The sequence below is a fragment of the Rhinolophus hipposideros genome (genome assembly GCF_964194185.1).
Source record: "Rhinolophus hipposideros genome assembly, chromosome: 6".
Lineage (NCBI taxonomy): Eukaryota > Metazoa > Chordata > Mammalia > Chiroptera > Rhinolophidae > Rhinolophus > Rhinolophus hipposideros.
This window is the reverse complement of record NC_138052.1, coordinates 98,486,420-98,512,466: the sequence shown is the minus strand read 5'-3', so window position 1 is coordinate 98,512,466 and position 26,047 is coordinate 98,486,420. Positions and strand designations below refer to the sequence as shown.

At 45.3% G+C, this 26,047-nt stretch overlaps 1 protein-coding gene across 1 annotated transcript in view; it reads left to right on the top strand.

Annotated features, from left to right (window-relative positions):
- The window catches only part of COL6A3 (collagen type VI alpha 3 chain), an 82,510-nt gene extending 57,930 nt beyond the window's left edge, over positions 1–24,580 (top strand). Inside the window, exons 28-43 of the mRNA XM_081051382.1 lie at positions 227–277; positions 449–484; positions 929–991; positions 2,050–2,112; positions 3,371–3,403; positions 3,490–3,526; positions 3,631–3,642; positions 3,742–4,235; positions 5,740–5,836; positions 6,492–7,190; positions 9,105–9,207; positions 11,401–11,771; positions 12,973–13,236; positions 14,308–14,406; positions 22,855–23,019; positions 23,785–24,580. Of these exons, the coding sequence (XP_080907508.1) occupies positions 227–277; positions 449–484; positions 929–991; positions 2,050–2,112; positions 3,371–3,403; positions 3,490–3,526; positions 3,631–3,642; positions 3,742–4,235; positions 5,740–5,836; positions 6,492–7,190; positions 9,105–9,207; positions 11,401–11,771; positions 12,973–13,236; positions 14,308–14,406; positions 22,855–23,019; positions 23,785–23,825 (2,628 nt within the window). The 3' untranslated portion in view covers positions 23,826–24,580. The remainder of the gene's footprint in view (positions 1–226; positions 278–448; positions 485–928; positions 992–2,049; positions 2,113–3,370; positions 3,404–3,489; positions 3,527–3,630; positions 3,643–3,741; positions 4,236–5,739; positions 5,837–6,491; positions 7,191–9,104; positions 9,208–11,400; positions 11,772–12,972; positions 13,237–14,307; positions 14,407–22,854; positions 23,020–23,784) is intronic.
- The last annotated feature ends 1,467 nt before the right edge of the window (positions 24,581–26,047 follow it).

Here is a 26,047-nt window from a genome sequence, read left to right as displayed (position 1 = left end):
CACCAGCACCGTTTTGCCAAAGGAGTCCTTTAGCCCCCCTTTACAGACACAGTCTTGTTTACACCTGGAGGATGGGGTAAGAGTAGGAACAGTTCCTTGATCCGTACCTCCATCTGGGAACATTTCAGGGACTCGAGCACCCTCTGCTGAGGGCTGTAGACGAAGGTGGTTGTGCCGTGCGCCCAGCACGGTGGCCTGCAGTAACGCTCTCTCTCTCTACAATTAGGGAGATGACGGGCGAGATGGAGTTGGCAGTGAAGGACGCAAGGGCAAAAAAGTACGTACTTCAGTCATGTACTTTTAAAGAATCATTTCTGAAAAATATTTTGGAATATAGTGAATTTTTCTTCTTGAGGACTCTGGATATATTTCTTTCTGCTCAAGAATAATTTATTTTAGATGAACTTAAATTGAGACCAAAATTGAGTCATTTATGTATCTTTTATAGGGAGAAAGAGGATTTCCTGGATACCCTGGTCCAAAGGTAAATATTCCCCTAGTGGTAAAAAGATCACAATGTTTTAGGAGAAAACATTGTGTCCATGGACTGTGAGTCAGAATATCTTGGTTTTAGTACTAAGTCAGCCACTTGTGAACCCAGTGACCCTGGGAAAGGCCCCGTCCTCTCCATGTTGCTCCCACATCTGTCAAATGGAAATGACAGTATGCACTTGTCATGGTGCTTGTGAAGATGAAATGAAACAACCCTGCAACGAAATACTCTGTAAACCTTAAAATGCTATCATCTACATGTCATCATTATGGGTTCAATAAGCTAAGGCTGAAGCTGCAAAAGACGCAAATGCACTAGTTACCCAGTGGAAAAGGAAATCAAAGTCGGCCATTTGGCTGCCCTGGGAAGTGCGGTCGGATGTCCCAGGGACGTCAGCGAGACCTTTCATGCGCCACTTCCTGGCTCTCTTCCCAGGGAACCTCTGGTGAGCCAGGGACCGGGGGAGCTCCAGGCCCCAAAGGCATCAGAGGCCGAAGGGTAAGTCTGCCTTCACCATGGCTGCCGGTGGGAATGGGAATATGTGTGGCAGTGGGATTGAACACTGACCCCTCCGTTGCTTCTTTGCACACTATTCTTCACCTGCAACTTGGCGATGATAATATAGGGTGCGAGAAAAGGAATCCTAAGCCGGAGGGCAGTCTCCTTCGGACTCCCTGTGGTTGTGTCTGTGTTGTCCTTTTTCTGCCATGTCCCCCTGATGGGGAGGGCCCAGGAGCCCCTTCCTCTAACACCTCTCAAGAGTCACTAGTCCGTGGTCCACGCCCAGTGTATCGCCATGGGCACTCAGGTCTCAGAAGGAGTGATGGTGATGTCTCTGTGGTCATATTTGGTCTTCCCCACCAGACAGTGAGGCGACAGGATTTCATGAGGTAGGTGCGGGATGTGCTTACAAGGTTCCCCGGCTCAGAGGCGAGCCAGGCTGAGACCACGTGCTCCTCTCCTCCCACCATGAAAAGACTCATCTTCTTCCTCAAGCTACTTTGGCTCTGGATGACTCTCTTCAGTGGTGGATATTTACTTGTCTTTTGAAGAGTGCACTGAGTCTTGAGTTAGCAAATTGTGGTCTAGATATGGGTAAAAGTTCCCAACAGTTCTTTTTAGCTTAAAGTGTAGTTAAAATCATAGTAGTGATCCTGTTAATTTGCTTCATAAAGACAGTCAAACTAGGTTGTTTACTACTCAAGGTAGGGTTTCAAAACTCGGATTTTGGTTATCTAGACCAAACAGTGATCTAATTACATGTCAACTACCGGTTTCTTTGTGTCCGTGAATAGTCTTATTAATGGTCCTTAGGCAAGCTCTGTCTTACCTTAACCTGCCTGAGAACATAGCTGTGGGGAGTTGCACGTTAGGTTCGTTAAGGCCACTTGGCCCTAAACTTGAATTTTGGACACACAAGTTCCCTGACGGTGAGAGATTTCTGGTGGTGATGGGGGCTGTGGGATTAGATCGCCTGCAGCACCCTTTCCACCTGCAGGAGTTGACGATTTCCTTCTTCTGCCGCGATTGACCAGTGCTTGTTCTGCCCCTTCTAGGGAAATTCAGGACCTCCAGGCACAGTTGGACAGAAGGGAGACCCTGGGTACCCAGGACCATCTGTAAGTACCTACCCAGTTCGAATTAAGCGCCTGGGGGTGGGGTGACAGTCTTCACATGGTCCCTGAAAATTTGCCACTGTCTCCTTTTCTCACAAAAAAGTTGTGCTCCATTTTTGTTGTTACTGTTTTTATTTTTGTTTTCTAACCCACTTTCCTTCTGATACTACAATGGAGCAAAGAGCTTTTGAGTTTTAGAGTAACAAGAAAGTTTTAAGACAAGTTTCATGTAGAGCTCTGTAGTCTAGGGCATTTGCAATTTCCTGGTGTGATTTCCTTGTTTGAGGCTTGTGTAGGGGAGACACAAGCAGACAAAAGAGGACATGTTTGAAGATCTCTTGAGTGCATCTTGTGGAAGGAGTATGACTGTCAGACCTCAGTTTGGGGAATACTTTCTTTGGTCTATAAAACCCCCAGGGCAGCTACTGCTTCACGGTTTAGAACCTGCGAGTCGTCCGTCCTGCCACAGAGGACACCTCTCTGCAGCCTTCCATAAAATCTCTTCGTTACTCATCTCTTTGTTTCCTTATTTGAATTTCTCCCTCTATTGTCTTCCAATGTTGAAATTAATGAGGTTCAAAGAAGAATGGACAAGGTAACTCAGGACATGGAAGATCACCCCTAGAAGGAAAGGCTAAGGGATTACACGGGCTGGACCCAGGAGAAGAAGGCCGAGTCAGGGGTTTAAATGAGTGAAGGCTTTAGTGGGAGACCGATTCGCCAGGTGCTATGGGAGGCGAGCGGGCAGAAGCAGCCTTATGGAGAGACGCCCACGGGGCCCACAGGAGACTGCCTGACCATCAGGGTGGACACATATCGGGGTGAGATGTGAGGGCGGTGGAGGGTCTCCCCTGGAGCATTCAGCTCGGATAGGATGCTGTAGACCTGGAGCTGACGGGAAGCCAAGTGACTCCCCACTGTCCTGGGAACAGGATGTCCCCGGTAGCAGGTGAAAGGGCATTCTTCCTTTTCTCTGCAGAAGTGGTGTTTGGACTCACATGCAGGTGTGTGGTTCACGTGGCTTTGTAATGAGCTTCCAGGTTTTCATGGTGTGGAGCTATTTACCTCACACGTGAAATAATGTCTCCAAAGTCTTCTCTCTTTTTGCTCTTTGAGCAGTAAAATCAAATTCATAGGGAGAGCCTGAAATGATCAAGGTCAGCCAAGGTCCACTGCTGCTTCCTCTGACATGTTTCTGGGTGTCAAGGACCGTTCCTCACGTCCCACGTCCCACATCAGCCTCTCCTCCCTTGTTTTACAGGGTCACAAAGGCAACAGAGGCGACTCGATCGATGTAAGTTGCTTGTGGGCAGCATGAATCTTTGTCCTGTAAGCCTTTTTGTCTGCTCTCCTTACGCCTTCTTTCCTTTCCTTTTGAAGCAATGCGCCCTTGTCCAGAGCATCAAGGATAAATGTCGTAAGTACATGATTTCCTGCTGTCCGTGATGCATTTTTATGTTCCCATTTGGAAGTCCCACCTGGTAGACACGTCTTTCACTCCTCTCTTTGTTTTCTTGACAGCTTGCTGCTATGGTAAGTTAATTTCTGTACTTTGACCTCCTTCTGAGGAAAGAGGAAGACCCCTTTTCCAGTAAGTAAAGTGTGTCTTTGACCACCCCCCACTTCCCACAGGGCCCCAGGAATGCCCCGTCTTCCCGACGGAACTGGCCTTTGCTTTAGACACGTCCGAGGGGGTCACCTCAGATGCGTTTGGCCGCATGAGGGATGTGCTCTTGAAGATCGTGGGCGACTTGACCATTGCTGAAAGCAACTGCCCGCGGGGGGCCCGCGTGGCCGTGGTCACCTACAACAACGAGGTGACCACGGAGATCCGGTTTGCCGACTCCAAGAAGAAGTCAGCTCTCCTGGAGAGTATCAGGAACCTTCAGGTGTCTCTGACATCCAAGCAGCAGAGTCTGGAAACCGCCATGTCCTTCGTGGCCAGAAACACGTTTAAGCGTGTGAGGAATGGATTCCTGATGAGGAAGGTGGCCGTTTTCTTCAGCAATAAGCCCACGAGGGCGTCCCCACAGCTCAGGGAGGCTGTGCTGAAGCTGTCGGATGCCGGGATCACGCCCTTGTTCCTCACGAACCAGGAGGACCGGCAGCTCATCAACGCTCTGCAGGTCTGTGCCCTGTGTGCTTTGGTGACATCTGCTCTTCTTCTTGGGCTCTGAGACGGGTCTTAGGCACGTCCATGCCCTCCTTGATGTATCCATGCCCCAGAGTTTCTAGAAGGTTCTGGAGGAGGCTGGTCTGACTGAGACCTTCAGTAGTGAGATTTCCAAGACAGCCTCTGGCTTCGGCACTAGATTGAGGGTCCTTCCTCATGTGTTGGAAGACAGTCTCCTAGGGCTGACCTGGGAGGCCTGCCATCTCCTAATGAGGTCCCCAAACCTGGGTGACTCCAGCACCCCGGTGTGGACCTTCTTCAAACCTTTCTTCAGTTAGGCTGGCATCCAAGGGGCGGCCTGTGACGCAGCTATGTGCACCCTTGTCATTCGCTTAAATAACTGTTTACTTGCTGTACCTTGTCCATCAAAATTTACTCTGCGAATTCTAGGGTTACTGTTCAAGAGGGGTGGATGACGGGCATGGAGAGGGGAAGAGTGGGGAGGCCTTGGCTCTAGTTCCTGACCACCCACTTTCCAGCTTTAGGACTCTTGGTCATGTTACTTAAACTCTCTGTGTCTTAGATTCCTCACCTGCAAAAGACAAGGTGAGGGTGACATGGTTGCATATATCTTTCCTTCCAAATTGAATATTTTAAAGCTTGCCCACTGCCTATGTCAGCGGGATGATTGGGTCATTGCTGCCATCTCTTGGGGTTTATTCTGCCAAACCGAAACCCAGTTAGAGCACAGAGCAGTGCACTTGGGAGTCCCTCTCGGGCCATCAGCTGTGTGCTCTTGTAAGGGGCGCGTTTACCTACATCTCCCCTTATGTGGGCCGAGTGACCCAGAACCACGCAGGTTTCTCAACAGCATAGTTTCAACGAGTTTGAAAAGTTAATTATTCATTCATTAATTCACTTTAATGATTCATTAAGTGAATAATTAGTGATGGTGTACCTGGTGCCGTGATGGGTAGGACTTTTTGAGTCTTGCAGAAACGATTTCGTTACTTGCTTTGTCATCAAATCCCTTTCTAGCCCTGGGAGAGCGGGAAAGGAATGTGGTAACATTTGCTAGTTGCTATTATTATTATTGCTGAGCATAATGACCTTATTCAAGTCCCCACTGTTTGCTAGAGGCTGTACCAGGCCCTTGACATACGTTATCTAATTTAGCCTTTCACATAACTCCATTGGCAATATACCATGATCGCCATTTTACAGCTGAGGAAACAACCCCAGAGAGGTTAAATCATTTTGCTTTGGGTCCAGCAGAAAGTACAGGGGTGGGATTTGAACTCCCGCTCATTTCAGCAGAAGAAAACCTATATTTTCCTATTAAACTCAGTGCCTCCTCCTCACCCTCCCTCTAAAAAAAAAAAAAAAAAAAAAAATTAGAAGATACTGAACTATTGGGAAGCTTGTCTTAATGACGTGACCCTAACTCATGCCTCAGCTGTATTCTCAAATAGTTGCTTATCATCTCTCCTACTGAGTGTTTCCTTTTGTTGAACCAGATCAATAACACAGCAGTGGGGCATGCACTCGTGCTGCCCCCCAGGAGAGACCTCACGGACTTCCTGAAGAATGTCCTGACGTGTCATATTTGCTTGGGTAAGGTGCTTCCCCAGCGGGTATCTGTCCAGCTGCAACTGCAGAGTGTACTATCCATGGGGGGACATTTGGGTGAATTATCATCACCTGTGTAAAGGCCTTCCGTAAATTAAGATTCATAAAGCTGGTATTTACCAGTATGGACACTACGTCATAAGCAGTTTCCATATTTAAAGCGACCCCCCGCCCCCAAACAGAGCTTTATCTGATAGAGAAGGACAAGTTTTATAGGTAATAAAGGAGAAAGTGGGCTCTGCTTACATTTTGACCTTGGAGTCCAGATTTTAATTATCTGGCTTTGGGACTTTCTATTAATAGAACACATTTCTTCAAGGAATGGTGAAAAAGTAAGGTGGTTTTCCTTCCCTTCCCTTCCCTCCCTCCTCCCTCCCTCCCATCTCCCTTCCCTCTTTCCCATCCCCCTTCCCTTTCTAAAGCCAATGCCACAGTATACTAACAAGAATTTTGGCTTACTGATTTATTTAGTAAGTGTTAGGTGATGAAAACGGAAATCTGGTTACAGTAACGTCAACAGGATATAAATAGGTTTCTGGATTCTGTGACAATTTTCATGACCCCAGGCTCTCAGCAGATTGCTGTGCCACGTCTTGCTGCAGGAGTCATGGTATAAACGGGCTGCCGTGCTTCTTTCCAGACATCTGCAACATTGACCCGTCCTGTGGATTTGGCAGCTGGAGGCCCGCCTTCAGGGACCGGCGAGCTGCGGGCAGTGATGTGGACATCGACATGGCTTTCATCTTAGACAGCGCTGAGACCACGACTCTGTTCCAGTTCAACGAGATGAAGAAGTACATCGGGTACCTGGTCAGACAGCTGGACGTGAGCCCCGACCCCCAGGCCTCTCAGCATTTCGCCAGAATAGCAGTTGTGCAGCACGCACCCTACGGGTCTGTGGGGAACGCCAGTGTGCCGCCTGTGAAGGTGGAGTTCTCCCTGACTGACTACGGCTCCAAGGAGAAGCTGGTGGATTTACTTGGCAGCAGGATGACACAGCTGCAGGGCACCAGGGCCCTGGGCAGCGCCATTCAATACACTGTGGAAAACGTCTTTGAAAGTGCACCCAACCCGCGTGACCTGAAGATCGTGGTTCTGATGCTGACAGGCGAGGTGCCAAAGCCGCAGCTGGAGGAAGCCCAGAGAGCCATCTTGCAGGCCAAATGCAGGGGCTACTTCTTCGTGATTCTGGGCATTGGCAGGAAGGTCAACGTCAAGGAGGTGTACAGCTTCGCCAGCGAGCCAAACGACGTCTTCTTCAAATTGGTGGATAAGTCCACGGAGCTCAACGAGGAGCCTCTGATGCGCTTTGGGAGGCTGTTGCCATCTTTTGTCAACAGTAAGTCCTGCTGGACATCGTGGGCTTTCTGTCCGGCCACACCCTGGGGTTATCAGGGACGGGGGCGGTGGGCCCAGGAATGGGAAAGGCAACTCGTGTGTGGATGGTGATTTGTTCTTTCACTCAATAATATACAGAGGGTGCCCAAAAAGTGTATACACATTTTAAGAAAGGAAAATTGTATTAAAATTGTTATACTTAATATGTGCCAATAACAGAAGATGAATACAAGTCACGTTTGACTTCTGCAATTACAAGAGGTGCTCAAAGTGGTTACCATCAGCGTACAGACACTTCTGATTATAGTGAACTACTGCTTGAGGAACGCTGACCAAAATGTCCACTTGTATCTCTGCACATGCTGTTTCAATTTCTTCACACAGTACCATGTGTCTCAAACTTACCACGGATGTGTGCAATTTAGGCGTGTTGGAGGTTCTGTGGCATACTCCTGCCCCTCTGTCGTACTTCCACAACATTCTCGAATTTCAAATACCACTTCCAAATGGTCTTGTGCTCCTCGAATGACAACCATGCTTCCGCCATTTTCTTTGACTGTCCTGCCTGTCGCGTGGTGACGCTAGTATTCATTTGATTAATACCATCTTTTGAGCAAGCGTCGAACTACACATTGCTACCGTAATTCAATTCAGTTTGAAAAGTAATACATAGATAACATTCCATAAAATGTGTATACATGTTTTTTGCACCCCTGGTATATCAATGCCCACCACATCCCAGGCACACGTTAGGAGCCAGAACTGGCAGTGAACACACAGATGGAAACCCTGTCCGTGTTCACGTGCTTATTCAACCAAATTCGACTGGGCACCTCCCGCCCTTGACACAGTGTCCCTGAGAGTTTACAGTCTAGGTGGGGGAATGGGTGAAGTACACAGTTATTATACATGACATGATATGTTGCCGAGATATGTGTGTATCCTGATGGGGTATTGGGGTAGCTTCCAGAAGGAGTTGCATCGATCTGGACTTAGCCTCCAGCTCCACACTTGGAAACCTCTGGGTCTTTGCCAGTGTGACTACCCCTCCCCACAATGCTCACCATCTCTGCTTTAACAGTAAATCTACATTCATCTTCAAAACTTATCTCTAGCCGCCCCTACTCACCATCGATGCTCCCCTTCCCAGGCTTGTTCATCTTTAATCTGGACACTATACCTACCCCATCTATTACATGGCCCATTGGTCATTCATTTATGGGTCGGTGGTCCTGTGGACGGCAGGGTCCTAGAGAAGGTGTATCACTGACCACTGTGTTCCCTAGAGCCTCACATGGTGTGTGGCCCAGAGTTGTCACAGGAAGGTCTCTGACAAAGGAGGGAGATGCATAAAGTATAGATAAACACGTGTATGTGGAGAGTTTATTATTCAGGGGAAAGTGAGGTCCACGAAACCAGTATTCACACTTAGGAAGCCTGTCCCCCAAAAGTCGTAGGGAAAAAAATGTGAAGCAAAGGTAAGCCAGGCAAGTTTACCTGGGGCCACTGTCTTTAGAAGATTGAAAACAAAAGTTTGGCAACCACCGCATTGAGAAAATATTGAAAGTAACTTGGTTATAATTTGATGTTCGAGAGCTTGGAACTTGTTCAACTCTGCTCTTGATTTTCCTTCTATTCCTGTCTTCCTCCTCACATTGAGTAAATATTACCTTCAATTGAATCACCCAAATAATTGCCAAGTAGGAGATGTTGGCTTAAGATGTTTTATAGATCAAGTACCATTATACTTAATGTTTAAAATCACCGCACTTAGCTTGTCTGAAAGAATGAATGAATACAACAAATATTTATGGGCTTCCTACTGTATGATCCATTGAACTCATTAGCAGTTTAATTTTAATTTGCAAGTGATTTCATGCACTTAAAGTATACATATTTTTCTGTTTGTCTCTAGGTGAAAATGCTTTCTACTTGTCCCCAGATATCAGGAAACAGTGTGATTGGTTCCAAGGGGATCAACCGGCAAAGAATCTTTTGAAATTTGGTCACAAACAAGTGTAAGTGACTATAACAATTGTCTCCCAAATGACAGTGCTAGAGGGAATACAGAGGTCCTCCAATGCGTAACTTTATGGGGTGAGGACATTGAAATCCAGAGAATGTGACTTCCTAAAAGTCATATGGGACATTCTTTTGGAAGGATCTGTTGTACCTGTTAGCCTTTGCTGCGTAACAAACAACCTCAAATATAGTGGCTTAAAACAGCTATTTATTTAATTTGCAATTCTGTGGGTTAGCAAAATTTGCTTGGGCTCAGCTGGGCGGTTCTTTTGGCCTCCAGTGAGCTCACTGATATGTTTGTGGTTTGCTGCTCATCAGCTGTGGACTGGTAGTCTAGAGTGGTCTCAGCTGGATGGCTCATCTCTGTTTTATATGGTCTCTCCTTCTCTAGTGGCAAGCCTGGGTTTGTCCACAGGCGACTGGGCAAGATTCCATGAGAGAAGGCGGAAGTGTGCAAGGCCTCTTGAGGCCTAGGCTAAAACAGGCACACTGTTACTTCTGACACATTCTATTGACCAAAACATGTCTAAATGCCAGCTTAGCCAGATTTCAGGGTGAGGAGGACTTGGTGGGAGGACCCGTCACATCCCATTGTAAAGGGCATGGGTACAGAGAGGGTGGGCAGTGGGGGCCCTGTGTCCAAACAGTCTACCATCTCTGGTGTGAAATGATTTGATACAGAAGGATTGGATACATTAAGCAAAAAAATGGGCTACAAATCTTCTTCAAATAATTAATGGTTTAATAATACAGGTGATAGTGGTAGTGTTAGGAGGCAATGTGTACGTTCTACTAGGAAGACTAATGAGATGGTTGGGGGATGGGAGGGACTGGGGTGCCCACAGTGAGGCTGACCCCCTGGTATGTGCTCAGTGACCTTAAGACCAGCTCCATCGTTGGTGCCAACTCTAGGAGCAGATGGGAGAGCCGTGTGGTCGTGTGACAGAGAGCTAGGCGAGGGGGACGTGGCATCAGAAACTGAGCACAGGCAATGCGACAGCAATTTGTGCCACTCAGGAGGATGCCGTAGTGTGCCATGCTTTGAGGCAAGTGGGAGTTTTGACTGTTGCACCCAGATGAGATTTGGATTTGAATTGCCCTTGAAAAATGAGCATCTGGCTTACTCCTGGCTGACCTCCAGGGTGGAGAGGGAGAGCCCTCCTCTTCCTCCTGCGTACCCTTCTGTCTGTCAGCTCTCAAATCCTTCTACTCTTGCCTCTGTCCTCAGAGGGGATGCATCAGATCTCGGCCTCGTTAGTTGAGAATCGTTACTAAGGCAGCCGCGGCCCCTTTCCGCCCTGTGGTGCCTGCCTGATCTCTTCACAGGTTCTCTTTTTCTAGTTTCACTCATCTTTATAATTCCTCTCGAGCATTTTGTAAAGTTGGCTCAACCTTATCTTTAGGAAAACAGAATGGACGAGCTTCGTATTTGAAGCTGTATAACATTAACTTGAAAATACTCTGCATATGACATACAGCACAATCTAGCTATACGATAGTGAACGTTCATCTCCAGACAAGAAAGGAACAAAGGGTGGTCTGGGCCATTGGGTCTGTTTAGTTGTGTTGCTATTCTCTTTAGGGATTCATAATAGATCAAGAAATTGTGAGGAAAACTAACCACACACACACACACACACACACACACAAATTAATGCAAACAAAAATACACCGTAAGCCCTGGGAGTGGAAGTGGACTCTGACACTATAATTTTCCAGCTAAGGACAGCGTTTTGTTGAGTGGATGCTCTCTTATAATGAGAGTAGCTATTAACTGATTTTATTTAATTTTTGGTGTACATGATTGAGTACATCAATTTTTATAATTAGGACATTGGTCAACTATTATTGTTAACAATACAAATAATAATAATTATTAAAATATTTATTATTGTCTCTTTACTCTCTCCCTGCTTTATCTCATAAATGGAAAATAAGATGTCAGATGTATTTATAGTACAATATCGGCTTCATTTTTAATGATTCTGTTTTTATATGCTGTTCACTGTGTTTTCTGTGGCACACGTCCCATAAAGGTGCAATTCTATGTGGGAGACATAAAAACTCCTGCATGGGTTTTGATAAGACAGCAAGCACATTTCGCATAACTCGTGGGGTTACATCTATGTATATTAGACAGGAGGCAATAATATGTGTGGGTTGAAACAGTATTTAATTTGTTTTAACAGAAACATTCTGAATAATGTTACTTCAAGTCCTACATCCAAACCAATGACCAAAACAAAGCCAGTGACCGCCACAGAACCAGTGACCACCACAACCAAACCAGTAACTACGGTAAACCTGCCGGCCCCTGCAAAGTCAGTCCCTGCAAAGCCGGCCACCACGAGACCTGTGGCTGCCAAGCCTGAGACTGTGCAGTCGGACATGGTTAGACCCGCAGTGGCAGCGAAGCCTGGGGCAGTGAAGCCAGCAGCAGCGAAGCCAGCAGTTGTAAGACCTCCCACTGCTGCCAAACCAGTGGCTGTAAAGCCTGAGGCCCCCAAGCTCCAGGCAGCCAGACCGGCCACCACCAAGCCAGCTACGGCTAAGCCCATGGGTAAGAAAGCCGTGGGTAGGGCTGCTGACTTGTGATGTCGTCATTTACTGTGTCTAGGGCATGTCCCCTGATGCCTGCTTACAAAGCAATTGAAATACAATCATTGGTCTGGGATTTGTACATCTAGATGATGTATTCTAAGAGGTGCCCATCAGAGCATGGAATTGTCAAAACATTGTTTTGTTCCTATATTACAAAGCGATCTTTCTCCTACCCCACTCCCCACCCGAGCCTTGGGGTGAGGATGGGAGCTGCCCATTCTCTCTGGGATGTCAGCAGTCGGCACAGCCCTTCTCTCCTGGACATCTAGTTGTCTTCAGCTAAAGGGATGATGTAGAAGTAGGGTCTTAGACCATTTAGGGAATGAGAATGAGAAGCCTTTTGTCGGCCCCTGGGCAGAGAAGTGGCAGTTGGGATGCTTGGGTCCTGGAGCCAGACCTGCCTCCCTTTGGATAGGATTCCAGAAGATCTGGGAGGAGCTTTGCATTGCCGACTTTGTCCTGCGATGCAGCACGTTCCCATAGAAAAGAGCAATATCGGGTGTTTAGTTCAGCAAACTAAGTCGGAGCCCAGACCATCCCTTCTTCAGCAGACTGAGTGCCTGCTGATACCACTCACGGGAAAGCAGGTTCCAGGCCGCGTTAGATACGAGGCGGAGGTGGGCTCAATGAGACCCAGTGTGTGTCATGTTATTGTTTTCCCTCAAAGAAGATGCTAGAAGATGCTATCGAGTGCCACAAACTGCAGAAAAGTGAAGGCACAATGTATATGCTCATGGGAAAAACTCATGGAAATTGTCTTCACTTTATGAACAGAGAAAAAACAGATTCCTTTAAAAGAATTTCATGTCATGCCTAAAGTTTCATGACTTAATGTACTTTAAAGTATGGGGCTCATTCTGTATCGAACACTTCATTCAGATTATTAGCACACTGAACCGTGTGTTTTCAAAGAATCTTTTAATAAGAGGGATTTTCGACAGGAAATGGAGTTATGTTCCATGCTGATGAGTCATGCGATTTTGAATTATTATGAATTTCACATTTCACATAGGAACTTGAACAAGAAATGTGTTCCCTGCTTCACCGCAGTGTCCGATCAACTGTCTGCTGGTACACACCTCTCGGATTTCATCTCTCACTGTCTCGGTCACTGAAGGTTTTATTTTGATGTCCGCACTCTGCTTTGATCTCCCTTCCAGGGAAGCCTTCTGGAGAGGTCCAGGTGTCTGAGATCACAGAGAACAGTGCCAAACTCCACTGGGACAGGCCGGAACCCTCCAGTCCTTATTTTTATGACCTTACCGTCACCTCGGCCCACGATCAGTCCCTGGTTCTGAAGCAGAACGTCACTGTCACAGACCGCGTCATCGGGGGCCTGCGTGCTGGGCAGACATACCACGTGGCGGTGGTCTGCTACCTGAGGTCTCAGGTCAGGGCCACCTACCGAGGAAGTTTCAGCACAAGTGAGTACATTGTCGGTTTAAGGAAAGTAGGTACCTTGATATTCCATGTAGAAGTGCTTTGTAGACGAATGTCAACAGGTTACAGAGGGAACAATTCTTCATCCAATCTGTTCTGATATAACAACAAGGTTAAAACCAAATCCTGGGTGTTTTGGTTGCACCCAGCTTCTTAAATGCATGAAATGGAAAATGGGGTTCCTTGGTCAAGTATGGCCGTGCCTTTGGTGTCCTGGGCCACGTGAGGGAGGAAAGCAGATCCGTTGGGCCTGAGTGCAGCTCCTTCCACGGGAGAAAGAAATATGCCCATGAAACCTGGCTGGGGCTCGACTGTCCACCCTGTCCATGTTTCAGAAGCGTATTTCCACGTTCAGTGAACAGAAAACAGCACGAGAGTCACTGTCTCCTTCGGGAATAACTGAGGAGTCACACCACTCCAGGGGCCATGGGACGTCCATGGTCACTGCAGAAAGGACATCAGAATTTGCCTCCCCTGGTCCCACCATGCTGGGGCTCTGTCCTCTGCCATCTGTTGACCCCTGCTCCTCTGCTGCACTGAGGCCTGCCCTTGCATGCCTTTCCAGTCTCTTAATTACTCATGCCCCACCTCGTTTCTAAGTTCTGTATATCCCCCTGCCACCCCTCTGCCCACATTCTTTTCAACCCCTGCTTCTCTGGGGGATGAACATTCTGTTCTCTTTGGGCCGGTGCTATTCAGATCGAGGAACTACGAGGAAAGGGAATGCCCACCAGTCACCATGTAATCCACGAAGATAAGAGTCCACAGACCCTTCAAGCCCAGATATCTGTTTTCTGGGCTGGAAACAGAAGAGGTTATGTGGGAAATGAGAGGCTCTGTTCAGAGTTCAGTGATTTTCTGTTTGCTTGTTGAGATGAATCCAACTTGCAGACAACAGGCATCAGTAGTGTGTGTGGAGACTTCTTCAGTCTCTTCAATGGCCCACCCTCATCTAAGACTTAATCCAGAAAGGCAAACTGGCCCCAGTCCCTATGGATTCCCAAACCCGTCAGTGTCTGAGTTACCTACTCGTTGCATATATTTTTCTTTTCTAGAGAAAACTCCGCCTCCACCTCCACAACCAGCAAAGTTAGCTGCTAGTTCAACCATCAATCTAATGGTGAGCACGGAACCGTTGGCTGGTAATGAAAGAGGTGAGTTGTGAAAACATTGGGTCCCTTAGCCACACTAAAGAAACATTCTTCCAAACACTTGAAAGCCTTTGAAGTGGTGATTCTCGGTCATCTGCTGGGGCTCTAATTCTCAGGCCAGGCATGACTTCATGGGGAAAGTTCCTCGTCGGCTCTGTGTGGCCCAGCATGGTCTCATGGCGCATATTCCGAACGCTAAATTGGCAACTTACCTTGGCTGTCTCTTGGAGAAAATTGGATGGGGGGGTTGTTTTGGGGGCTATGGCCAGGAATTCATGTATCGTCATTTTCCCTCTGCCTAGTCTTGGAACTAGAGTGTATTTGTGGTTTGTGACATTGCAAAGCGTAGGGTTTCATCCAGTCAATGATTCAATCTAATAAAAACCTGCTTAAAAGGACACAAGACAACGCAGACAGGAACTCATGAGCAACACGGGTCTGTAAGTGAGCCAAGGGATGCGTGTGCTGGTCCTACCTCCCTGAGCACACACCTGGGCTTGTCCATCACACACTCTGTGCCTGGGCCGTGCTGGTGCACATCGTGTGTTTAACCAGGAACTAGGTAGACGTGTTTCTGGAACTGACAGCTGTTACTTGCTTGTTCTTTCTTGGGCAGTAGAACTCTGCGAGACCTGTAACTGCCCCGCTGAGCGGACTGTGAGCTTAGGCCGTTCACCCACGAGGAACTGATGATAGAAATAGTCGACATGCGTTGCTTAAGTGTTTTGCAAAAGATGTTGGTACTAATATCTAAAGTCCAAAGCCTATGGCCATTTAGATATAGTTTTGTTTTATAAACCCCAAAGGAGAAGGTCTTCCCTAAAAGTGGGGACAGTTCATGATTTCCCGGTGTGTGGGCCTCAGTCAGGAGGAGGGAGGCATAGTTCTTTACAGTGCTTGTGTCTGTGATCGATTATGGTGAAAGCCATCTTGTGGGGGCCCAGCTGCTTTTGTGCTGTTCGATTTAAAAGCATCTGTGCTTCTTCAATACATGTGCAGTCAGAAGGAGCAGCCCGTTATTGTTTGAGCTATTGACCAAGATTCCTTATTTTACTCTTTCCACTGTAAGTTTTTAAAATGATTTGATTCTCCATCTTATCTCTCTGTAGACTCTGCACCCTGTGCTCTGTGTTTAAATAAAGTTGCATGCATGGTTTCTGACTCCACACCCCTATCTCTTTGGGGCCACTTGGGAGTAGAGCCTCCTGATTCTTTTAGTTGTTTTTAGAGGGAATCTTCTCTGTTGTTAGAATATATTATTGCATCAATGGACTTTCTCTATATCTATCTATCTATCTATCTATCTATCTATCTATCTATCTATCTATCATCTATCATCTATCTATCTATCTATCATCTATCTATCCTCTATATCAGTCATATCTATCTTTCTACCTATCTACTATCATCACCTATCAATCATCTATCTATATCTATCATCTATCAATCTATCATCTATCTATCATCAATTTATCTATCATCTATCATCTATCTATCTATCTATCTATCATCTATCTATCCATCTATCTATCTATCATCTATTTATCTATCATTTCTTAATACAGCTACAACCCATACTGACATGTGTCATCAGGTATTACGAGAAAGAAGGTAACTGAGTCAGTGCAGGAATTGTGAAACTACTATGCACATAGATGTACAATAAGGGCATGTAAATGAGCTACTTATAGGACTAGAAAATGTGCAAAGTAGTTTGCTTTTGGAAACAAGCTTAGGAATTAGTCTATATTAAAGGCAGTCATGTGGTCTTCAAACCCCTCTGCCTTCTAATGGAAAGGTTGACAAAAAACCAAGACATTCTCTCCTCTTGATAGAAACTTGTGGGAACTATTCAGGAATTCATGGTAGATTGGGTAGTTAAGCTTTAACTTCATGAGGATTGTACAAAAATATTTTATAAAAACTTCTAATAAGATTTTCAACTCAAACAAAAAAGACAATGGACGTAGGAATGTGGGGTGAGGCTTTTGGATGGAGAAGAAAACTTCAGTCTCGACCCCGTTCATTTCTGCTCATCAGCAGTTTTCTGAGTACAGCAGCGAGGGCCGTGCACAAGCCTTAGGCCCAGTCCCTGCACTGGGTCCCTGCAGCTCCTCACCCACTCCAGCTCCTTTCTGAGTCGCCTCCAACATGGTACTTTGACTCAGAGAGCAGCCACAAAAGACTCGTAGGATTTCCCAAAGATATGGGTCAGGACAGATGAAATTCTAACTTCCAAGTCACTGAGATCTGTGTGTATTGTTTCCCACTCACTGGTGACTTTACCTCTCATAGAGTGTAGGAAATGTAAAATTTCTAGCCAATTCAGTGCTTCATTGAGAGAAAATGACAAGGCGTGAGCTACACAGCGAGCCTTGGGAATGGTTTTGGTTCTCTTATGTGTGGTCCAGAAGGGACAAGAATATATAAACAGCGTTTAGTTAATATAAACAACACAATCTTTAAACAAGAAGCTGGCTGGGCCGGTCCTTTTTATTTTTTTTAAGACTGAGTCACAGATTCAGAAATAGAAAGATGTTTTCAGTTCAGACCTTTAACATTTAGGTCTCCTTTCTCTGTGTGATAGAGAGAAAAGAGTTTTTGAAATTGGGGCTTGTGTGTCTTTCAGTGTTGCAAGTAGTTTGTCTAAACCTTTCTCCTTCATCCTGATGAGCATGTAGCTCTCAGACCCAGGACTTGGATCTTTCACCATTTCGCGTGTATTTCCCACTAGTGATGCAAGTCAGCGTGAAGATAGGACTCACTTGTTTTTCGTAAGAACAGGCCACTGCGTAATTGATCTACACAGTAACAAAATGGTGCTTTTTGCCTGAAGATGCTTAATACACAGTTACTCAATGGAATTAAATTAATTGGATGTTGACCTGAAAATGTTTAAAATTCAAAACGGGCAAACAGAATAAGGAGATGAAGGCTTGTCTTGCCCCCTTCCTTCCCAACCTCTGCCTCTCTCCTGCCCCCGTATAATTAAGTCATTTTGGAAATTTTCCCTGAGGGCAAACATATTTTAATGATATTCATATATATTTTTTTTTGTGGATAGAAAAAGAAATGGTAATTTATCACTTTATTAAGTATTTATCAAGTACCATATTTTTAAAAACATGGTAACTGGATGCTGAGTCGCTAGTTACATGTATTTTTGCATCGAAATATCAATTATGACAGTATGCATTATTTCTCCAAAGATGTAGTTTTCAGACAATTCCAGCAAAATCAAGTTTTAAAAACAGCTTTTCTATATGAGCGTGAATGCAGTTTAATTCCTTTTATTTTCTGCAACACCAGTCAGTTAAAAACACGGTGTGTATTTACAGAGTGTGTCCCTTTCTTAGGATTAAATGTTAGGTGCTTTTCCTTGCTGTTTTATCTCCACGAGTGAAAGGTTCACTGGATTTTGATTCTATTTTAAGGAACTATATTTTGTCATAGTTTGGCACTTCGCTTTAGGAAACGTGGTGACCAGTGTCCGAGTCTATGCAGGAACCTGTGGGCGAAACCCTATGAAATGAAGGGGCCCCTTGTCCATGCCATCTAATGAAGGGGAAGACGAGTGAGCAGTTTTCACACTTTTGTTTCCCCTGACATATGTTCATGTTCGCCCATTTTGAAATCCATATTTAATAATACTTCTCTATTAGGCCCTCCTGATGTGACACAGGTACATAATGCCAGGACGGTCTGTGAGGGGACAGTCTTTGTCCCTGGGTAGGGCCTGGCTCTGTCTGGTGTGGAGAGCAAGTGTGGTGCCGCGGCCTCGGCTTTGAGATGGAGGTTGGTACCTCAGCAGACCGATGGCATCATTACTAACCACTCAGAGTCCAGGCTTTGCAATTTCACACGATTCCGTTTTAAATAATACTTACATTTTCCTCAACGAAACAAAACAAAACAAATTCCCTTTCCCCCAAAAAAATCCCATCTCTCTTTTTTGTGTTCCTCAGCATTGAAAAGAATCACAGACATTTTTCTGTGATCTGGTTGCTGCCTGTAAATGGCAGTTACAATAAGTAAGTGTATCTTTCAGTGATGATCACAGCCTTGGAAAGCCTTGGCTACCAGACACCTGCAGCCAGCTTGGTTACTGCTGGTTTTCAAGTGCTCTGTAGTTGCTAATTTTGGTTTTAGGTTTTTGTCACCATTTCTCTCCTCCTCCTTCTCATTTTTGGCTAAAGAAGCCTTGGGTACATGTTTTCTATGCATATTATGACCAAAAGTAAGATTCTCTGAAGTTTCTAAACAACCAAAAAAATTTTACTTAGAAAATTTACTTTTTGCAATATTACAAAATGAATTCTAAATTATTGGCTTACCCATACATACTGAAGGAAAGTTTTAATGCAAGAGAGCCAAAGTAACTAACAAAATATGTAACATGCTTTTCTACTTGTTCTAGAAATTAGCCATCGGTAGAGAGGACGACATTTTGTCTGAGCAGGCATAGCTGGGTTGATTACATAGCTCTAAAGGAAATTAAGTTCACCAACATATTACTTATTTTATTGATTCTGAGATGCATGATTGTCCCATTGTAACACTTCTGAAATTAAAATGTGACTTATAATGGGTGACATGTCATGGTTTCTTGACAGTGTTTTGTCTACTTTGTGGAATATAAAATAATAGTGCGTAGCAAAATGAAGATTTCTTAGTTTGATGAAATGCAGTATTTGGTTGGCCGTGTTGCACGAGAAATATATGGCGTTGGCCAGCACCAAAGGATGTAGTAATGATAACCCATGACTTTATGTGAATAATAATATAAATAAGTAACTTAACTCCACAAGTTGAGGTAAATTAAATAGCTACAAATACTTTCTCTACGTCGTTAAAGAGAAGTAGCCATTTTCAAGGCTGTGTGTTTATCACTGTGTGAGAGTGTGTGTATGTCAGTGCAGTATTTAGGTTATGATGGGTCTCAAAGGGCATTTGGCATGTTTATTGTCAAGTATAAGAATTAAAAACAAAAAAGTCTATTGGTCAAGATCTGAAAGAGCAAAGGGGCCAAAACTTAACCACAGCTACCTTTAAAACTGAGTTAGAAATACCACAATTTCTTTGGTTACTTTTGAGCCCATCAATGCTCAAAATGTAGACACAGGGAAGTTTTTTTCACTCAGGCAAGTCGTACTTGCTTCTGAGGTTTGGAAGCGCTTATACCACGTCAGCAATGTGGGGTCTGAGGGCTATGAAGCCTTGTTTGTGAAACCATTAAACTTATGAGGGATGTCGTCCCAATTGCAGCATAAACACCCAACCCCTGCTCCCCATTTTGCTCAAAAAAGCACTGAAATCCTGATACTTCGCTGCTTTGGAAAATGTCAAAGCTGATGCCCTTAAAAATGCTGCTTTTAGACGCCATAGAAATCTCAAATGACAAAAAGGCATGTTTTCCAGTTCAACACATTTTCTGTTTCAAAAGTACTATCTTTTTCTAGTTACAAAATAGTAGGTATTCATTGTGAAGAATTCAGAACATGCAGAAAAATATAAGAAACTGTGACTTCCACCGTCACAGCATTGGTGACCACCTTTAATGACCCAATGCATATTGGTTCTGTTTTTTATTTTATTTTTTTATTCTGGATTGTATTTTATTTGATTAATTTATTTATTTTTAATTTATTGGGGTGACAAAGAAGTTGTGGTATATATACACCATGGAATACTATTCAGCGGTAAGAAAAGATGGTGTAGGAACATTTGTGACAACATGGATGGATATTGAGAGTATAATGCTAAGTTCCTGTTTCCCGCCCCCCATGAATACTATATGTGGGTACGCGCGCGCACACACACACGCACGCACATTTTTATTACCAAAATGGACCATGGTTCTAGGGGGTGATTCTACAGCATGGTTGTTGTTCCAGGATGTCCCAGGCTAGCCTCTGTGTCTTCTGTGAATAGCTGGGCCTCCCTGAGCAGGGTTTATCCAAACGCTGCTTTTGCATTAGTTTCCTTTCGTGTTTGGATGCTCCCTGAAGCCTGATGACCCATCGCTATTTCACCAGGAGGTTTCAGCAGGTGGTCATCCAAATCAGGCGGCCATTCAAGTCTTTCCTTTAAAATGAAGCTTTTGTATGTTGTTCTAGGCAAAAGTGAACCAGGAAACATTATTGATGACCTTCACTCTCTGTTGTCTTCTAGGCTCCCAAAGTGTTCTCAACATAAGGTGGGGAAAATGAGTGGGGGTGCAGCTAGACGCTCTCTTAGGTCAAAGCAAGGGCTCCAGGCTCCCTCCAGGGTTGTACTCAAAAGGGCGACTCAGTTTGGAGGGGGAACATGAACAATTGCTGAGTCCAAAGACTTGTTCTAGGGAAGAGCTTCAACGAGGTCCAACCATCCATACCTCTTTGGACACCAAGACACTTTTTTTGTCTTTAAAATGGTTGTGTTAGCATATGTGGACATAGCACAGGTGACTCAGGTCCAAGATATGTATTTCAGAAATCGTGATGATGGGAGTTTAAAACTCCAAAGCTTCTGAAGGACACAGCACCTCCCGTTTTCATGGCTGAAAAATGGAGAATTGCAGGTTTTTGTCTTTGAAGAGTGTGGGGCCCTCATTAAGATATTTCTCTTGGTTTCACAAATATCTGCATGTCCACTGTAGCAGTGCCCTAACACTTTGTTAGTAAACCACACAGGGTCTCAGCAGAGACTTTCGCTGGAGCAAAGGGTGCAGAATGCAAGGGTGATGCTTTGGTGCTGGAGAGAGGAGGAGAAAATGTCAGGAAGCTGGAAAAGCCAGTCAGTCACGGAGCAGAGTGTCCAGCTGCAGGACTGCCTGCAGGCCAGTGTACTTGGGTCCGGGAGGACAGTTCCTGTCTGCTTCAGAAGGGAACAGGGCAATGGGAAGGGAAGGGAAAACACAGGTGGCCAGGCTAGCACAGTTGGTACAAATAAAGTGGAACCAACATGGGCCATTTGGGCGATACTCTGAGGAAGAAAGGAGAGGGGATGAGACAACCATTTGGTTTGGGCCTCACGCTCACAGGGGACCCAGTAAACGAGGGATAAGTTTTGGTGGTTGGGTGATCTTGCCTTGCTCAGTCCTCTCCTAAACATTCCTTGAAAACCAGGCATTTCCCTTCAGTTGTTGGCACATTTGAGAAGAAGAAAGTGGTTGACGTGGATTGTCGTCACTTTATTCCAGCTTTGTTGTGTCTTCAAAGGCTCTTGGTGGCGCCGCTGGCTTCCTGGGTCTCTGAGAGGGTCTGCAGCTGGGACACGGAGCTGTGTAGCCTCCAGTCTTCTTGCCTGGGTGACAGCTCCCCCAAACGTTGCCAGGGTGTGTTTTAGAGCAATTCTGAGCCTCAGTCCTGTGTGCCCTGGAGTCCGGTCCATCGTGTAGACCCATGCGTTGGTTCTCTCCCAGAAGACTCAGGTTTTCCTTTCCCATCTTGGTACCCATCAGAACCACACATGCTCAGCAGCTCTGCAGCTGTGAGCAACCCATGTAGCTGGGGACAGAGGCCCATGGAGATGTCAGCCTGCGTGGGGAGGGCCGGGTGATTCAAGCCTTAGCTACTCATGTAAACACAGCATCGGACACGCCAGGGGGGTTTCAGCAAGAAGGGTTACGTTTTTCAAACTTTCAGATAACGGTTGACACGAATGCTCCTCCTTTGCAGCAGTCTGGAGTTTGCCAGAAAACTCTGTCAACGGGAGTTTTCCTGTGTGCGAGCTGTAAACTTCTCCTTCCCAGCACTGGGGCCAGCGTAGCTTTTACTTTGCAGCTGGGTTGCATCAGAAGTATGCATTTCAAACATAAACTTCCTTAACTGGAAAAAGAATGCTTCTCAGCCTTCAAACTAGCTTCACGATGTGACATTTTTGCTGTGGTGAATTCTACATCAGTGTTAGTTCTTTGTCCTTGTTTAATTTGGTCGGTCACGAAGGCACTGGGCTACACACACACACACACAGGATTTTTCTTTTCCACTTTAACTTTGATTTTCAATCTAATTGGCTGGCAGTGAAATGTACTGCTTTATTTTTGAACTATATTTGATAGAATTAATTGCTATTTTGCCAATGTGTAGAAAACGCCAAGGTTTTAAAATTCGGTTTCTTCTTCGGGATTTAGCCATGAAAGGATCAGAGAGTAAACAGCCCAGTGGTTGGAAAGGGGAAACACAGTTCATTGCACCTTAAATTATCCCACGCCGATAGCTGACATTCGGAATTCTGAGTGCAGGTTATCAAATCCTTTCATCAATGTAGTTGTATCTACTGCTATGGGTGAGTATTATGTCCATTTGACAGCGAGGAAACTGAGGCTCTGGAAGGTTTGGGGAGCTTTCCTCCCCTCCCTTCTCTGGTCTGTGTCCGACACTATTGTGATTAGACCTTCAGTCTCTCGTGCTGGGTGCTCAGTAGCTGGCACTTTCTAATTTTTGCTCTTTCCTCATCTTGCTTTTAAAGATATATGTAAGCTGCTAAAAGAAGAAGGAACTTGCCGGAAATTTATTTTGAAGTGGTACTATGATTCTCAGACCAATAGCTGTGCGAGATTCTGGTACGGAGGCTGCGGTGGAAATGAAAATAGATTTAATTCACAGAAAGAGTGTGAAAAGGTTTGCGCTCCTGGTAAGTGACTATGCTTTTGTTTTTGCGGCGTTCTCAAATAAAGTCAGAGACCCAGGTCAGTAATGAAGCTTCCAAAGACATTTGAATGATTCTGATGGCTATGGAAAGGAAGATAAATTGTATCTTCTGATAAGGAAGATATTCAAATAAAACACATGAATGGAATTAATTTTCTGATTTATTGTAATTTCCTAAAAACATACAAGTATCTTTGTATTTTTTGCCAGTGAAGAAACACACGGCCAACTACTCCTCAGTATTTGGAAATGTTACTAAAGTCTCTGTTATTCATAAAATATTATAATAAGCACGGTTATAAGGGAAATAATATAATGAACGATTATAGATCACACCAAAGATAAATAGCCCCATCTATTCATGTTTTAATAATTTTGCTTCCTCTAAATAATAATGTTGGTACTGGGGCCACCCGATATCTCCATTATGTTGGGCAGCTCGATTGGTAATAAAATAAGAACAGCTGCACCGGGAGCCTGGGCCCAGTGCCAGGACGGGAGAGTTCAGCATGAAGGTCTGGCAGGTGATGCAAGGTGACATCTGGGCCCGGGTGGCACAGAGAGCCTCACCCCAAGCCAAAAAGCTCCCGGGAAACCAATGAAGGTTTGCAGCAGAAAAGTGAGATGGGCGATGAAAACCAGTGGCCATGGGATTGTTTTCATGAGAAATCCAGTGCCCTTTTTGGTCAGTAACATGGCTTTTCCCCTTCTTCTTCTCTCCCTGCCCGCGCCCTCCATCACTGCTCAGTGCTTGTCAACCCTGGAGTCATCAATGCAATTGGGACCTAAGGGTGGCCGACCCGTGACACATACCTCTTGAAGAAGAAGGAGTCAGCCCTTTGCAAGCCGTCTTCCTAGAAGCTCTGGGTGTAGACCCCCTGGCACTGTACCATTTCATGTTTCGACTCACATTCGAACTCGGGACGAACCGTTCCATCACCTGACCTATCGATGTGGTGCTAAGTGTGTCTGGACCCAACGCTCTTTGTCTCCAGGCAGTAATATCGTATACTTTGAACGTTGTGTAATAGTTATCCACTGCTGGTGTGTATGTGAACATTCCTATAAACTCAAATTCCGTCTGGAGTTTCATGTTATGCCTGTTCCGGGCAAATGTAAGTTCTAGAAAATAATCCCAACTTCACAGCTAGTCTATATACTTCCGCTTGGTTCTTTTCTTTCCCCCTCTTAATTAAGCATGACTTTAGATGGAAAGCCTGTGTATGGTGAATAAACAAGTGCCCAACTTTTCCGTTTTTCTCCCAATACCCTGGATTAAATTTTGAGAGTATTTTCTTCTTCTAAAGCCTCTAACAAACGATCGCGTTGGAAGGAAGCAAAATCTCTTAATCTCTGTGCACTATTACGGGACCAATGCCGTCATTAAAGAATGAAAAGAAAATCATAATAGAGAATATTTTTGGCATTCCTCTAATGTTGTGTGTGTTTTTATTTTGTGCGGGGGAGGGGGGTTTAATTTTAATTTTAAAATTTTTAGGAAATTTATACAAAGAAACTTTTTAATAAAGTATATTGAAAGTGTCTTGGGTTTGGTGTTATTATTGGCTGTCTTGTTTCCATAGCACCTGTTATCAGAATCACCCCTAGGTCAGGGGAATTGAGCCTCATCCAGGCCTACGGCCATGGTTACCACCTTCTTGTTTCCAATGGAGGGATTTGACCTACTCGCACCCAGCACTCCCTAGTCAGCTGAACGGGGCTCCTTGCTCAGGACCCTGGAGTCTTTCTGGTCTTGAGGACCCTGCTAGCTTTTCCCTGTTCCTCCGCCAACGCCCTCATCTTTGAGGACCCCCCCTTTGTAGCATAAGACCAACCTAGTAGACCTCCAAAGGGCCCAGTGATGGTCATGGATTCCCTTCAAATGGATATGAAGCCTGGATGGGAAATGTGATCTGTGCCTTTCTCAGTGACAGCCACCCCAAAGTCCCCCAGCCTCTCTATGGCCTGTGCACCTCCCCTCAGGCTGTGTGTGTTCAGGCCAAGTTCATTCCATTGGAGCAGGAGGTGTCTGTAGAGGGGCTGGGGAAGGGTGTGTCAGTGGCGTAGTGGATGGTTTATAAGCCAGGAATCTATTTGTTTACTCAGTCTGCCATGACCAAATATCACAAACTGGGTGGCTTAAAACAACAGAGGTTTATTCTCTGCCAGTTCTGGGGGCCGGAAGTCCAAAATCAAGGTGTTGGCAGGGCCGTGCTACCCTGAAATCTCTGGTGGAATCTTTCCTTACCTCTTCCTACCTTTTGGTGGTTCCTTGGTTTGCAGCCACATGGCTCCAATCTCTGCCTCTGTCTTCACGTGGCTTCTCCCCATGTCTCTGCCTTCATATGGCCATCTCCTTATAACGACACTGGTCATATTGGATGAGCGGCTAACCCTACCCCAGTGTGACCTCATCTTAACCAGTTAATCTGTATTGACCTTATTTCCACGTAAGGTCATATCCTGAAATCCTGGGTGTTAGAACTTCAGCATATCTTTTTATTTTTGTTTTTTATTATTTTGTGGGGGGTGTTGGGGGTGGGTGCAATTCAGCCGATTCAACCACAACACAGTTTTAGCATTTCTAATACCTGCTTCCAACTCTGATATGTTGATCCATTGCTGACAGCTTGGTAGCAGCTCTAGTGAAGAGCTTTCAGCTGAATTCAATCACTTCCTAGTCGCTTTTAGGTATTAAAACCATCACTACTGGATCTTGAGGCTGGATCCTGTTTGTTTTAAAACTTAAACCGCAGATACTATCCAATACCTTGAACCCCATGCAGGTTGGACTTGTGGTACAGGACGGGGTTTGAGTGGAGATGTCCAGGGCTTCCTGTTTATCTTCCTGGCTTGTGGAGTTCTGTGTTGGAGTTCCTCGTTGGATTCCTGAGGCAGAGGTTGAGTTGACTTTCTGTTGGCTGGGGCTGCTCTCTCTTACCCTGCCCGTGGGTCCCTTCTGCAGCAAGGCCCCCATGCTGCTCTCTCTGGGCATATAGTGGTTCTCTGGC